The sequence below is a fragment of the Labrus mixtus genome, chromosome 4 (assembly GCF_963584025.1).
Source record: "Labrus mixtus chromosome 4, fLabMix1.1, whole genome shotgun sequence".
NCBI classification, from domain to species: domain Eukaryota; kingdom Metazoa; phylum Chordata; class Actinopteri; order Labriformes; family Labridae; genus Labrus; species Labrus mixtus.
This window is the reverse complement of record NC_083615.1, coordinates 19,814,763-19,831,155: the sequence shown is the minus strand read 5'-3', so window position 1 is coordinate 19,831,155 and position 16,393 is coordinate 19,814,763. Positions and strand designations below refer to the sequence as shown.

General features: G+C 47.2%; 2 protein-coding genes and 1 long non-coding RNA gene across 4 annotated transcripts in view; 1 reads left to right on the top strand and 2 right to left on the bottom strand.

Moving 5' to 3' along the window:
- Positions 1 to 2: 2 nt before the first annotated feature.
- Positions 3 to 8,315, bottom strand: LOC132973039 (BTB/POZ domain-containing protein kctd15-like). Its single transcript, XM_061036243.1, has 5 exons — positions 7,368 to 8,315; positions 5,801 to 5,976; positions 5,014 to 5,158; positions 2,652 to 2,954; positions 3 to 816 (listed from the first exon to the last, which is right to left on the bottom strand). Exons 1-5 carry the CDS (start codon positions 7,392 to 7,394, stop codon positions 655 to 657), a joined length of 813 nt encoding a protein of 270 aa, XP_060892226.1. The 5' UTR covers positions 7,395 to 8,315; the 3' UTR covers positions 3 to 654.
- Positions 8,316 to 9,383: 1,068 nt separating this feature from the next.
- LOC132973027 (uncharacterized) lies at positions 9,384 to 11,550 on the top strand. Its single transcript, XR_009672960.1, has 3 exons — positions 9,384 to 9,520; positions 9,576 to 10,610; positions 11,296 to 11,550. It is a non-coding gene; the product is annotated as an uncharacterized LOC132973027 (long non-coding RNA).
- Positions 11,551 to 12,858: 1,308 nt separating this feature from the next.
- LOC132973037 (carbohydrate sulfotransferase 8-like) overlaps positions 12,859 to 16,393 on the bottom strand; it is a 22,498-nt gene continuing 18,963 nt past the window's right edge. For both annotated transcript variants that reach the window (XM_061036239.1, XM_061036240.1), the window contains exons 3-4: positions 14,272 to 14,384; positions 12,859 to 13,842 (exon numbers count right to left, since the gene is read on the bottom strand). In XM_061036239.1, coding sequence (XP_060892222.1) covers positions 12,859 to 13,785 — 927 coding nt within the window. In that variant the 5' untranslated portion in view covers positions 13,786 to 13,842; positions 14,272 to 14,384. The remainder of the gene's footprint in view (positions 13,843 to 14,271; positions 14,385 to 16,393) is intronic.

Here is a 16,393-nt window from a genome sequence, read left to right as displayed (position 1 = left end):
GCTTTGGTTTCTGTTTTTATCATCAAGCTGTACAAAAGTCAAATAAACTCAAAGCAAGCGGACGAAGACCTTAAATATACATTTTTAAAATGGCAGTCATATCAAAAGAATTAAATAATTCACCCTGTTATAAAAAAAGAACTTTTCATTCATCAGGTTACACAGATCCAGCTGAGGGGTGTGAACCACGAGTACAGCTCAGAGGGTAATCACGCTCTGTCACCATGGCAACGGACTCTAAGCTATCACCTGGGTTCTGTCCAAAATCACACACTCAATATATCCTCACTCTAAAGGAGTTATCTGTCCTGGACTATAGAGTGAAAAACATTTGCGAACAGTGAATTCAAGTGATGTCATTAAACGCCGTCTTTAATGTGAGCGCGCTCAGAGCGACAGCGTCATGATACCTGAGAGACTCGCCTCGTGGTTCAGCTGTCAGGCTTCTCGTGTCAAACCAGATTCTTATCACAAATATTTACACGCAGTGTTCTGTCCGTTTGGGTCGCCGTCGTCATCGTGAGGTTCCAAGGGAGAAATAATTGATCCAAACTGACGCTTGGCGGCATTCTGAAAGGCTTCCTTTCAGGTTCCTTCCAGCTGCTGCAGATGTTTGCAGGATCCAGATGTTGTGACTCACTGGTGTTTACAGGGTCAATCCAGAGGTTCCTGTTTGATCCGGATTGGGGTGCTGGTGATGGCCTGACTGTGCTGGAGTTCCCGACACAGGACGTACTCGCTGAACTGAGACGAGTCGACGCCGCCGCCACAGGACGCCTTGAAGCTGAAACCTTTCTGGAAGAGACGCTCGAGGACCTGCAGACAAAGACGGACAGACAGGCAGCGGGTTGAGGGAAGCCGAGGGAGGTGTGGCTTAAACCTACATTCATACATCAGCTTTCATCACTCACAGGTGTGTGTTCTAGATGTGTGTGTGTTCTGTGTGTGTGTGTGTGTGTGTGTGTGTGTGTTCCAGTGTGTGTGTGTGTGTGTGTGTGTTCCAGATGTGTGTGTGTATTCTAGGTGTGTGTGTGTGTGTGTGTGTGTGAGTTCCTGGTGTGTGTGTGTTCCAGTGTGTGTGTGTGTATTCCATGTGTGTGTGTGAATTCCAGTGTGTGTGTTCAAGGTGTGTGTGTGTGTTCCAGTGTGTGTGTTCCAGGTGTGTGTGTGTGTGCGTGTGTTTTCCAGGTGTGTGTGTGTGTTCCAGGTGTGTGTGTGTGTGTGTGTGTGTGTTCCAGATGTGTGTGTGTGTGTGTGTGTGTGTGTGTGTGTGTGTTCCAGATGTGAGTGTGTTCCAGTGTGTGTGTTCCAGGTGTGTGTGTGTGTTCCAGGTGTGTGTGTGTTCCAGATGTGTGTGTGTTCCAGTGTGTGTGTTCCAGGTGAGTGTGTTCCAGGTGTGTGTGTGTGTTCCAGGTGTGTGTGTGTGTGTGTTCCAGTGTGTGTGTGTGTGTTCCAGATGTGTGTGTGTTCCAGGTGAGTGTGTTCCAGTGTGTGTGTGTGTGTGTGTGTGTGTGTGTGTGTGTGTGTGTGTGTTCCAGGTGTGTGTGTGTTCCAGGTGTGTGTGTGTGTTCTAGTGTGTGTGTGTGTGTGTGTGTGTATTCACAAACATTCTGAGGATCCCCTCAGAGAGATCCTAACTCAGTTTAAAAATGATTTTTAGCCTCGGGAGTGATTTAGGATCACTCTGAGCGAAGAAGAGACAGAAACTTTGATCTTAGTGAGGAGGCGGGGTCGACCCTGTTGCTAGATATGACACATTTTTTCACAAGCTGTGATTGGTTGATCCAAAAAAATTGGGGAAAAAAGTCAATCATAGAATTTAGTCATACATTGTGCAATTATGTAAATATGAAGGTAGAGAGTCTGAGCAGCTTCTCCACCTGCTGATCGTTACCTCAGCAGGTAGAGAGTCTTTCAGATCTGAATCTGTGATTGTGAAAGTGATTTTTAAATTGTCTCTTTTAATGTTTCTTTTCTTTCCTCTGTCATGATGCTTTTGATGTCTTGTGTGAAGCGCTTTGAATTGCCTTGTTGTTGAAATGTTCTAAATAAACCTGCCTAGCCTAATCAGTGATGTGATGCACCTGTGGAGGTGACCTCATGTAGAGGAACTCAACATGTCTCACTTTGGACTGAACAAAGTCAGAGACGGGTTGAAATGTCTGCATGAATCATTTTACCCATTTTAGTTTTCTCCTCAGCTTGAGAAACTCTTCCTGTTAAATGTCCTACTCACTGCTCCTCACAGTTTGACACCTGAGGAGCTCTCTGAAGGGCTGAGACACTTTGAGAATAACTTTCATCTTGACAGGATCTAGTTCTAACTTTGAGGGGAAACTCTTAGAAAATGTCCTGATTCTCAGAATGTTCTAAGAATCAGTCACTAGGAGCGATTCGGCCCAGGTGAGTAGTGTTGTGTGTGTGTGTGTGTGTGTGTGTGTGTGTGTGTGTGTGTGTGTGTGTGTGTGTGTGTGTGTGTGTGTGTGTGTGTGTGTGTGTGTGTGTGTGTGTGTGTGTGTGTGTGTGTGTGTGTGTGTGTGTGTGTGTGTGTGTGTGTGTGTGTGTGTGTGTGTGTGTGTGTGTGTGTGTGTGTGTGTGTGTGTGTGTGTGTGTGTGTGTGTTCCTGGGGTGTGATCATGGTGTGTGTGTACCTGCACAGAGTTGAGCCTGCAGTACCCGTTGAGGGGGAAGCGGATGACGTGGGTGGGGTCTTGGTTCCAGCCGGCGTTCACAGAGTTGCACATGACGTCTCCGGTCTCGGGGAAGATCTCCTCGATGAGGACTTTCTCTCCGCTCAGAGCGATTCTTTCGCCCAGGTCTGGCGTCACTCGGACCACCAGACACTCGCAGGGCGACACACGCTCTGCCTCCCGCTCGGCCTGCCAACGCTCCAGCTCTCGCAACATGGGGCTCAGCTGGTAGTATCGAGCCTCCTCGTACAGCTGGGGGAAGTCCTGAAGGAGGCAGAGGGGGCGGAGTCAATAAAGATGATCACAGAACCTTTTAACTACTTAAGAGTTTGTTTCTTTCTACAGTGAAACATGTCGATGCACTGTGAGCTCTGACCACAGACTGTAACTATTACTGAAGCCTGAGTGACGTCACCCGTCTGTTCCTGCAGGGGGTGCTGGAGTCCCATCGATGGCGGTCTCCATGCTGGAAATGCTATCTCAGTCTAACTTTCAGTCAACCTAAGGACAGGCTGAGAGCTGAAGCTGAGGCGGGTTTTAAGACTCCTGACAAACCGTTACACCGCGCCCACCTGTCGATCATGTCAGCTACACGCCTTATTGTGAATAACTCTTATCCTTCATCAAATCAAAACTGATGAGTCATCAAAACATTCACACCCCGTACAGTGTGTGTCGATCGAGACATGAGCTAATCAGACCTGTTTGTTTTTTGAACCAGGCTGTAAACATGTTAATCTCTGCTGTAAAAACAGGCTTTTTAGAATGTGTGTGTATGTGACTTCCTGTGCTTCTGCAGCCAGCCTCTAGTGGACACTCGAGGAACTGCAGGATTTTACTCTTCATCACCGGAGGTTGCTGCTGGTCTGTCAGTTATAAAGTTGTGTGGTTGGTTTGTCCTACATTTAGGATGCACAGTCGTTGCACTTGTAGATATTTCAAAGGTTTTAAACGTAGACGAGTGCTGTAGCGCCTCCACCAGGAGCCCGTTAAAGAAGTGTGAACCGTCACTCAAAGATGTACCATGTGTTTGTGAGGACGACGCTCCTCTCCTCGCCGCTTTCTCCTCCACACTGATCCTGACATTGAGCTGCTGCTGGCCCAGGGCTCCACACTATCAAAGCCTCGCCCCCCCTCCCCCTGCACTGTGTGTGGGGGCTGAGGGTGGGTAGATGTGTTTTATAAAGCTGGTTCGTGTCTGCGGGCGTATTATTCATCCTGAGCAGAATAAATGAGGCAGAACTCACTAACTACAGCGAGGAGGAGAGATGCAATATACCTCCTGCCCCCCCTTCACACACACACACACACACACACACACACACACACACACACACACACACACACACACACACACACACACACACACACACACACACACACATTAATTTAATAAAACACACACTCTCTGAGCTTTAAGCGACACTGCATCGAATCGTGCAGCCGGCGGCGGCGCTCATCACAGTGTCAGAATCCGCAGAGTTCAAAGTGTCGCTGCTGCAACAAAGAAGAAATCAAAAGCTCCAGCTTCAACACACACATACTCTCTCTCTCTCTCACACACTCACACACACACACACACACAGAGCAACACACACATACTCTCTCTCTCTCACACACACACACATACTCTCTCTCTCTCATACACACACACTCTCTCTCTCTCACACACACACACACACTCTCTCTCTCTCTCTCTCACACACACATACTCTCTCTCACACACACACACACACACACATACTCTCTCTCTCACACACACACACACACACATACTCTCTCTCTCTCTCACACACACACACATACTCTCTCTCTCTCTCACACACATACTCTCTCTCTCTCACACACACACACACACACACATACTCTCTCTCTCTCTCACACACATACTCTCTCTCTCTCACACACACACACACACATACTCTCTCTCTCTCACACACATACTCTCTCTCTCACACACACACACACACACATACTCTCTCTCTCACACACACTCCAACGCTGAATTCACATCTATAATACATCCATGGTTATCAGTTGGTTGAATGCTAACATTAGCAAAAGAAGCTAATGAGTTAATATGTTGTTACACTTCAGTGTCTCTGCAGCTGCTGAGTCCTGAGAGGTCAAATCTGTGTTTCTGTGACTCTGTATTGTTAGTGGAGAGTGATGTCACAGCTGTTTGAGGTTCAAAACAAAAAGCTCTCTCTCTGTAGGGATCCTTTCTGTGATGATGTCACACACTTAGAATAACAACTGCAGCCTGTCAGGGACAAAAGCAACAACTTTTAGTGTCTTTTTGGGTTTCTGTCCTGTGAGTCACCTTGAAGTCTTCGGGCAGCAGCAGCTTGCACGTCCGCAGGAAGCTGAGGATGTAGCGGAAGATGTCTCCGTCTCTGTCGATGAAGTAGTGCTGCTTCAGACTGTCCAACACGATGGGCTCAGTGCCGTTAAACAGACGACTGATCCTACAGAGAGGAGGAGGACACACACACACACACACACACACAGCGGTTTAATGTGAGTCAGTCACACACACACACACACATGTCTTCCTGCTAAGACAACACGTGGAAATAGCTCCCAACAAAACTACACTGAACCACTCGTGAAAGTTGGTAAAGTATAATGAAGATTCCAATCATGAAAACTGAGCACTTGTCTCTTCTCTTGGAGGCTGAGGGCGTGTACACTGAATGTGCCAAAGCCACGCCCACTCATTGGAAAGCCACCTCTCTAAACTGTCAAAGTGAAGGCCCAGCTAGCTAACTATGGAGGTGAACTGAAGATGCTAAAGCGCTCAGTGTGTTTATATCCTTGAAGCTATACGGGGGAGCTAATGCTAATGCTACACAGACACACACATTTGGCTCCGCCCCCCTTAAAAATTAACGTAAAAGGAAATAATTAGTTAAGCACTGTGGTCAGTGTTTTCACGTTTACAGAAACTTTTCCAACGTAAAGTGAAGTTTGTTTAGAGAGACACTAAAATGTTGAACCTGCTGTAGAGTTTCAGTTCTTTCAAAATAAAGTTTAAACACTTTGGATGACCACAAAGATACATCCCTTTACTTCTCCTACAGTACAGGTGAAGATGGTACAGATCTTACCTGGACTCGGGGAATTTGGTGAGCGTCGCCAGGCTGCTGGTGTACATGTGCCCCCCCACGTCGATGTGGACTGGGGCGTTGGATTTGGTGAGCTGAGCAGGGGATGGGATTCCCTGAGCGGTCATGGGGGACACAGGTGAACGGCTCAGAGACATCCTGGACATGCTCCGCCCCTCCTGTCACAGGAAAGGACAACAACAAGGTGAGAACACACCTGAGCTGAACACGGACCAGAACCAAGAGTATACCTGCCGGAGTGAAAGCTAAAGCCAAAAAACTGCAGTTCCTCCAGTGTCCACTAGAGGCCGTCTCCTGGAGTGAGTCAGTCCCAATAGAGCCCTATGTTAAAATGTCCCTCTTTACCGTCCAGGTTTCGTGGCTGTTATAATGATGTGGGGGTGGGGGTGGGGGTGGGGGTGGGGGCGTGGGTTGAGGGGGGCTGAAACGGAGGCTGCTGATGACCTGAGGGGGGCAGCCTCACTCTGGATTAATTGACCCCTTCCCCTCCCTCTCACAGACTCTGGATGTAAAGAGGAGCTTTGAAGCATGAAAGGTGAACAGGAGGCGGGCTCTGCTCCGTCTCTGCCCCGCAGGCATGCACACGCCCCGGGGGCCAAACTGACAAACACGCTGGGCTCTCCTCCGCCCCTGTCTGCTGCTTCTGCTGCTGAACACACCTCACCAGAGTGTGTGCAAAGAATCACAGAAATAACAGAGAGCTGCTGTCTTCTGATTACAGGCTCCACAGGCACAGATATTGTCAGGGTTGAGACTTTTAATCTGCAGGACGTGTTTAAATGTGAGCCACAGGTAAAAACAGGAGCTGCTGTCACTCACTTTGATTGACAGGTCTTTAAACACTAAACAACAGATAAGTCAAACATTCACCCTGAGTGAGACCTATACACCAGGTGATGTGAGCAGGCTCCATGTTTCTGATGACTTTATATTCTATCATATGTTCCTAGAGACCTCTCCTATGTGGAAACGCCACCTCGCGCCAGACTCCGTTAAGAAATTGCATCATTTAACGTGATCTCGCTTATCGTCGAGGGTCAGTGTCTCCTGATCCTCATTTAAGCGATTTGCTCTGAAGTTCAAAGCCTTTTAGTAAATTCGGGGTATCAATTGACTATGAACTTCAACTAAGTTTCTATAACTTTATCTTGTTTTTTATCACGGAGTCACTTGAGTTTCCGCCGTCTGACACGGCTCGTCTGTTTTCCTGCCGTCATGTCCGCTGACAGTCAAAGAGCTCGATTTGTTGAACTAGTCTGATTTTAAACCATAATGTATGCCGAATTCATCACTTAGTCACACTGTAACCTAACATGGAAGTATTATATTAATCAGCAATTAAATGAGCAACGATAACCACGAAAAGATAAAACAGTCATATTTTAAATGGGATTCGGCAGCACTGGAGGAAGCGCGTACTGACGGTGCTGATCGTAACTTGGGAGTGTGATCAGAATTTTAGTTTATCCGTTTGTATTTTTGAATCTTGAATCTTTTTCTCCCAATCTCCCACGAGACTGTTCGCGTTTTTCCTGCAGCGCGTGCTTACCTGAGAGGAGACCGACACAGAGGACATGGAGACCGGCGTCTGTCTGCTGCGTCCCGAGGATTTAGTGCGATGATACCGGCTCTTCTTCAGCACACGTCCGCGTCAGGCTGCCTGGGTCTCCTCCGACGAGTAAGTGTGTGAGTGTGTGTGTAGTAATAGCGAATCAGGCCCGTCCGTGTCTCCTCTGAAAGAATAAAGAGGAGGGCTGAAAGGGAAGTCTGGCCCGGGGCCCTTCAGACCCCCGGGGGGCAGGATTAGGATGCAATAACGCGGCCGGTTTGTTCTCTTCTCTTCTCCCGCCCGGACTCGTTACTCGTTGCCCCGCCTGCAGAGCTCCTCCGCCAGGGAGCTGAGCGATGATTTATCCGGAGAATCAAACATCCATCAGCGGCGTGAGCATTATTCTGTGTCCTCAGCAGAGTCTTCAGTGTGTCCTCCTGTCCGCACTGCGCTCCCCCCCTCCTCCTCCCGGTCTGCTCCTGTATTTTAACATCAAACATCCCTCCGGCTCTGGAGCCAAATGACGTCTATCGTCATGCATTCTGCCGCTCCTGCAGCCGCAGGCACAATGCGCCATTTCAATTATCGCGCGCTGCTAGATGGAGATGTGCGCCGCGAGGCTGCGCGCACAGATCCGGTTTATTCTGCTCATCTGTCTGCATAATGTGTCCTTCTGTTCTGTCTGCTGCTGCTCAGAGAGACGAAAGGAGAGACATTCAGGAGAAGTCCGGTCCTCCTGCAGGAACCATTTTGAGTCCCGCGCCTTTACACAGAGAGTGCTGCTGACTGTCACCTTCATCCTCAAACACACACACACACACACACACACACACACACACACACACACACACACACACACACACACACACACACACACACACACACACACACACACACACACACACACACACACACACACACAGTCTCCTCTAAATCAATCCTTCATCATCTGTGTGTCAGCTGCTCTCAGCATCGATCTGATCTAACTGATGAATGATACTAAATAAATAAAAGTTAGTCAGGAGGTCAGGGAGGGTTCTGCTCCTCACCTCCACCTCCTTAAAGAAACAGTCACCTGTTTTATAAATGCATGACTTTCTGGTTTTATATAAGATATAATAAATATTCTGATCTTAGTTAAGCTGAAGTCCTCGTCATGTTGTCTTTGATCTCTTCAGACTGAAAGCTTTGTGAATTGAGATAGAAAAGGATAATTATTCAGACTTTAATGATTCACTTTAAAGGAGCAGTATTAAGGATGTAGTGCCACCTAGTGGTGAGTGTACAGACTGCACCCAGCTGAGCTTCTTCACCTCCTAACATGCAGGAGACCTCATGCTGGCCCTCAAAGGCTGAACTAGTGTTTGGTTTGTCTGGGCCACCGTACATAAACCAAACTGATGTAGATGTAAATAAAGCCTTAAACTTGAATATTCTCTCGTCAGGTTTTTATTCTGAAAATGACACAAAGAAAGAGCTGAGAGTCAAAATAAAACTCTGTTTATACTGAAGTTTAAGTCAGTGTTCACCCCCCCTCCTTGGTGTACTGTACTCGGGGTTTCCCTGTGAAGGCCTGTGATAGAGCAGGGGCTGATGGGAAACTGATGTGTGTAATTGAGGTCAATGACACGAAGACTCGCTTTAAAGAGGCGCTGAACCCGCACACGCACTCACACTGACACACACGGGCCGCAGGCAGCCCCCCCAGCAGATGTAACCAGCAGAGTGTGTGGATTCTCTCTAATTAAAGAAAGCCTGCAGTTACTTTAATTAGATGAAAACGAGGAATCATGTTCAGAATTTAAAGATTTAAATATCTCCTAAACGTGCCCGAGGTGCTCGCCGCTCTCTGTGGAATCTATGATTTCAACACATCCGGGTGTTTAGACGGCGTGCAGGAGTTTGTCTGCAAATTAGAAACAAGAAATTACAAAATATTTGATACGTAGGAATTCTGTTAATGTTGCTGTGAAACAGATGTTTGATTTGTACGAGAATCATCATGGGGTTTAAAAATCTGGTTCAAAAGCGACCCTGTGACGATGAGGAGGATGAGGATGATCATCAATGCTGTGAGGTCCCCTGAATGCTGTGAGGTCCCCTGAATGCTGTGAGGTCCGCTGAATGCTGTGAGGTCCCCTGAATGCTGTGAGGTCTCATGACTGCTGAGGTCCCCTGACGGCTGTGAGGTCTCATGACTGCTGTGAGGTCCCCTCTCAATCAATCAATCAATTTGTATTTGTATAGCGTCAACTCATAACAAGTGTTATCTCGAGTCACTTTACAAAAAGCAGGTAAAAGACCTTACTTATTGCTATATTACAAAGATCCGGCCTATCCATCATGAGCACTTTGGCAAAGCAGCAAAAGTTACAGTGGTAAGAAAAAACTGCCTTATTAAAAGGCACGGAGACACACAGATGTTTACATCATGCAAACAGCTGTTTGTGTGTGTGTGTGTGTGTGTGTGTGTGTGTGATACAGAGGAGAATTGAGGCTGAGCAGCAGCAGTGATGTTTCCTCTTAGGCCGTCTCTGTAAGACAAAGACATGGAGGGGTTGGGGGGTTGGGGGGGCAGTAGATTTACCCCTTCGGGCATGTAGAGCGAGACTCCCTGAGAATCCATGGAGAGGTGACAGACACACTGAGACGACTCAGACACAAAGAGGTCTTTGTTCCTAAACCTCCTGAAATCCAGATCAGATTTAACTTTATCAGTCCGTGTCCTCATCTCAAGGTAAATCAAAAAATACAACAACTTACTAATTGTGTGCAAACATGGCCGCCAGGTAAGAATAAAAACAAGGAACCAAGGTCATAGTAAATATATCATGACTCCCCAACGTCAGGCTCAATCATACACTGTAAATATGAATGTTTGAAGCCTGAGTGACGTCACCCGTCTGTTCCTGCAGGGGGCGCTGGAGTCCCATTGATGGCGGTCTCCATGCTGGAAATGCTGTCTCAGTCTAACTTTCAGTCAACCTAACGACAGGCTGAGAGCTGGAGCTGAGGCGGGTTTTAACCCTCCTGACAAACCGTTACACCGCGCCCACCTGTCAATCAGGTCAGCTACACGCCTTATTGTGAATAACTCTTATCCTTCATCAAATCAAAACGGATGAGTCATCAAAACATTCACCCCCCGTACAGTGTGTGTCGATCAAGACATGAGCTAATCAGACCTATTTGTTTTTTTGAACCAGGCTGTAAACATGTTAATCTCTGCTGTAAAAACAGCATGTCAGCTATGCGCCTAACTATGGATAACACGCATCTTTTTCCAAAATCAAAAGGGAGCCGTTTAAAAAAAATGACTGTATATAACATGGACATAGTCTCAGTGATGTCATCATTGTTTTCTGAAGAGGAGTTATAAAGCCCAATGATGGAGGTCGCCATATTGGAAATGCTAACGCTACCTAACTATAGTGTAATCTAGAAACCATTACTTTGTCAACATCACAGATATGAACAACAAAACTATCTCACAGAGACAACCTGTTGATTGCGCTTCTTTCTCTTTGTTTCAACGTGATCTTGTAGTTCTCCCGTGATCTTGTAGTTCTCCTCTGACCTTGTAGTTCTCTTGTGATCTTGTAGTTCTCCTCTGATCTTGTAGTTCTCGTGATCTTGTAGTTCTCCTCTGATCTTGTAGTTCTCCTGTGATCTTGTAGTTCTCCTGTGATCTTGTAGTTCTCCTCTGATCTTGTAGTTCTCCTGTGATCTTGTAGTTCTCCTGTGATCTTGTAGTTCTCCTGTGATCTTGTAGTTCTCCTGTGATCTTGTAGTTCTCCTGTGTTCTTGTAGTTCTCCTGTGATCTTGTAGTTCTCCTGTGATCTTGTAGTTCTCCTGTGATCTTGTAGTTAGTTCTCCTGTGATCTTGTAGTTCTCCTGTGATCTTGTAGTTCTCCTCTGATCTTGTAGTTCTCCTGTGATCCTGTGAACCCAGGAGTCCAGTTGCTCATGGCTGCACTTATGCTTTGGAAACAGACCCAGTGTGGTCGGGCCAAGCCCCCCAGGAATTGCGCCGACCGTTGAAGCCAATTTGACATGGTGGCTGAACCTGGTATTGCAGTTCCTCGTGTTAAATTGGGCCCAAAAATCCTTCCCACAAGCTTACATTGGGAAAGAGATGTCTATAAACCAGAAGATTACATTATTCTTTGCTTCATGCGCCACTGAGCAGCTTTATGGGAAGGAACAAGGCTCCGCCTCCAATGCTGTATCCAATCTGCAATACGTACATGGGTAGGACGCACGCCATTAGATAGAAGAAAACCACGGGCAGCTTAAGATAAGACATTATTGTCCATTAGCACAGACATTTATCTTTCATTACAAGCTCAGAAATCTTCAAATCACAATCACATCACAGGTAGAGGCAGAGCATGAAAACATCTTAAGTTACATTAAAAATCACAGCGTGGAATGAAGAGTGCATCAATCATGTTCCATCAGACTCGCTACAGAGGATCCTCCTGGTCGCCTCCCTTTGGAGGACTTCTGGACATGTCCAACTGGGAGGTGGGTGGTGTAGACCTTGAGCCTTCTGGTCTGGGGATGCCTCAGATCCCCCAGAAAGAGCTAGAAAAGGTTGCAAGGGAACCTGCTGCCACCGCAACCTGACCTGGGATATCAATCAGAACTTACAATGTAAGAAACAAACATCAGATCTTTAAACGTGTCAAGTGTTCAACCTCCACAACCCAAACCAACAATCTTTTCTGTGATTCTTGTTTCTCTGCAGTTCGAAAACATCAAACTCATCTCTGAGGATATAAACAGACGAGCATTATGTAAAGTATGTTAATCACAAACCCAGGTGTCAAGCTGCAGGTGAGATGGCAGTGTTAAGGCGTCAAGGTCGTCCAAAGGTCATCAGGACTGATCAATAAAAAGACTAACTTTAATTCTTCCTCTTCGTAACAGACGGTTGTAAACACACAGTTTTTGTGGAGAGAAAATTACGAAACAGGAAGGAGAAACACGTCTTCTTCTGTTTCATACTCAAACTGCAGAGTGTCTCAAAGTGAACCTTCAGCTCGGGTTCAGAGTCTGGAGGAAAAAGACTTCTATTAAATGATGTTGAAGCCGTTGAAACTTTGTCTCTGACTTCCTGCTCATCTGGCATCTTAATGTGGACGTGTAAACTGTAACAGAAGTCATTAAAGGGAACAAAGTTGAAGGAGTTTCTTTTCTCTCAAACTAGAAAATGTGAAACATTTGACAAATCCCTTGAGTCAGAGACCCAACAGCTCCACTCCTCATGGCTTTAAAAGACAAAGAAAATACACACTGTAGTACATCTTTACGTCCACAGGGGGCGTCAGGTATGTTCAGAATAAAACCAAACAGGATGCCATGTTCCTGTCACACCAGCTGCATTATGGGTAAATAGAGAGCTCCCAGGAGTCCAGCTGTTTAAGAGGTCCAGGTTCAACGTGGCTTCAGAGCATTGTTTTTACTTACTTTAAGAGCCCTGCCCCCTCAGTGCAGGTCTTGGAGGGGTTTGGGGAAGTCAAACATCTCATAGTCGATGCGGTAATAGTCGTAGACTCCCTGCCTCTCAGTGGCGTTCAGCTGGGAGAAATATTTCTTCATGACGGAGGAGTGCGTCCTCTCGTCCTCAGGGTTTCTGTCCTTATAGTCGGGGTAGCTGAGGTTCTGTGGTGCTCCGATGCTCCGCAGCAGGAAGTTGGCTTCACTGTTCATGTTCTCAAACTTGCCGATGAAGTCATAGCGGATCACACAAGGTGGACACAGAGTGCTCATCTTTGCCCAGTGGATGTCATTCCCCACTGGACGTTGCGGGTCCAGCAGGTAGTGCACAAACTCCCTGAAGGTGACACCATCACCTGTGCGCAGGGCTTCTAGTGAGGGGTTGGCGCGGTACCTGGAGATGATGGGCCGTCCAAACAGAGAATGGTAGTAATCGTTTTTATTCTCAAACTTGTCTCGATATGCTGACACCAGTCGCTCAAAAGGATCCCTAACAAACAGCACCTTGGTGTAGGCGTTCAGCCTCTGGTTGATGCCCTTTGGGCCATATTCCTCCAGTTTCCGCAGTTTGTTTTTGAAGTGTGCCATCACATGAGGGATGTCGAGTACAGAGGTGGCTCGGCCTGCCAGAACCATCAGCACCCGCTTCCAGTTGGAGCAGCCGACTTTGGGAACCTCACAGTACAGCAGCCTGGACTGGTCCTCCACATGGATCATAGACATGTGTGTTTTGGAGACGACCTGGTCCCAGGAGCCCAGCTGGTATTTGGAGCAGATGTTGGCCAGCACCTGGTGCCGTAACTCCTGCTTCAGCACCAGCTGCTGCAGTCCCTCCTCCCATCCAGTAGGAGTGCTGTTACCTGCAGAGGTGTTTTTCAGACGTTCTGTGATGGGAGGAGTGGTGTTGCTCGTCATAAGAGACGCGATCAGAGAGGAGATGTGTGAGGCTGTTGGATCGTCTGCCTCGTCCTCCTACAGAGAGAGGGACACAAATCAAACATCACACCTCTTTGAAATGATGAAACCTGCAGCTGGATCACATCTTCAAACCATCATTATGATATGATGACCAATATGATACTTCATAAAAACAGCGTGTTTGTTCAGGACATCTGGGTGCTGCAGAACATCTCCACTGTTCATGAGTCTGTGAGGAAACGTTCAGTCTGCAAGCAGTCATGCTGCTTTTGAGTTTTTGAGTGGTGTGTTTGCACAGTTCTGGGTGATTTGAGGAGTTTTGTGCAGGTGAGAGAAACAACCCTGAGAGAAGAGTCTGTTTACACTGAGTGTGCTGTAATACTCCTTCAGACCAGCAGGTGTCACCATCTGCCTGCAGCACTGTTACACACTAGTTACACACTGTATGTAGTAATGTTGGGTACTGTGTGTGATGAGGCTCACCTTTTCTGTGACCAGCTCTCCTCCTTCTTCAGTTTCCAGGGCAGCGTCATCTGTGGGGGTCTGGGTCTGGGTCTGGGTCTGGGGAGACTGGGCTGCAGAGTCTGGAGTTGAATCTGTTGGGGTGTGATGGGGGGAGGAGGGAAAAGATGTTAAGTACAAATAGCAGCTAAGAGTTAGCATGCATCTCAAATAACAAACACAAGCCCTTAGTTACATCGCTCTTCATGCCATGTATTTTTCACCTTTCTTAATCTTGGAAGGAACTGTCCCAACTTTTACAGAACGGAGGAGTTACAGAGTGTTGCTTTAAGATGACAGAATTTAAAGGATGGTGTTCTATCAGCCTTATTATGAAAGGGTCCTTCCTGTGAGGTGTGTGAATTTGTGGATGTACTGTACACACACACACACACACACACACACACACACACACACACACACACACACACACACACACACACACACACACACACACACACACACACACACACACACACACACACACACACACACACATGCACAGTGACACTCCACAGGAGGAGAAAGATGCTGTGAATAACTCTGCAGCACCTCTGAATGTTAAACAGGAAGCACACACACACGGGGGACGGGGCTCCAGATGGCCTCTCAGCGGCTTCCTGACGTTGAAGGTTAGCGGCGTCTGTCTCCTGGTTATTTATTACCCAGAATACACCTCACCGTCACAAATACACACAGGTCCAATCACTGATTCTTATTAATTCACGTAGTTCTCATCTCTGCCTGAAGGGGCGCTGCTGCTATTCACAGAGAAACCGCTGTCTTTGTGTGATTTAGAGTTCTCAAAGTCGTCATGAACCGACTGAACTAATATGAAGTTACCGTCTTTAGAGTGACTGTGCACACCTGCACCAATCAAAGCTGGGTGAACCCACATGCAGGTACGGGACTGATGCAGCACAGACAGGAAGGTGACCTGGGCTGAGTCCAGCTCGCCATCACGGGCACATGCTGGAGTCTGATAGGTGGAGACCTCTGTGGATAAAACCAAACCACAGTTCTTGATCAGAAAGAGGCGGCAGAGAGGAAATGATTGATAGTCCAAAGACGTCAGATAAATTTTAACAACCAGATGTTTTTAGTTCAAGTTACATCGGAAAGTTGAACTTTTGAATGGAGCAGCCTGAATCCGTTCCCCTCTCCAGAGACTCAGCTTGGGTTCTGGATGATAACACGACGAGGATGACCGGGTTTAAGACCTGAACGACCTCTTATCACGGCTAGAGAAATACAAACGGAGCATGTGACCTGAGAGCGGGAAGTTAAACCTGTTATTGTAAATCCTCCTTTACAGCCGAGCACCACTGCTGCAGTGCTGTTCAATCACAATTACACACACACACACACACACACACAGATACAGTCTACAGAACAGACTACATGACAGTCTACAGAACAGACTACAGGACAGACTACAGGACAGACTACAGGACAGACTACAGGACAGACTACAGGACAGACTACAGAACAGACTACAGGACAGACTACAGGACAGTCTACAAGACAGTCTACAGGACAGACTAGAGACCAGACTACAGGACAGACTACAGGACAGTCTACAGGACAGACTACAGGACAGACTACAGGACAGACTACAGGACAGACTAGAGACCAGACTACAGGACAGACTACAGGACAGACTACAGGACAGTCTACAGGACAGACTAGAGACCAGACTACAGGACAGACTAGAGACCAGACTACAGGACAGTCTACAGGACAGACTAGAGACCAGACTACAGGACAGACTAGAGACCAGACTACAGGACAGTCTACAGGACAGACTAGAGACCAGACTACAGGACAGACTACAGGACAGTCTACAGGACAGACTACAGGACAGACTAGAGACCAGACTACAGGACAGACTACAGGACAGTCTACAGGACAGACTTGAGACCAGACTACAGGACAGACTACAGGACAGACTAGAGACCAGACTACAGGACAGACTACAGGACAGTCTACAGGACAGACTAGAGACCAGACTACAGGACAGACTAGAAACCAGACTACAGGACAGACTACAGGACAGACTACAGGACAGACTAGAGACCAGACTACAGGACAGACTACAGGACAG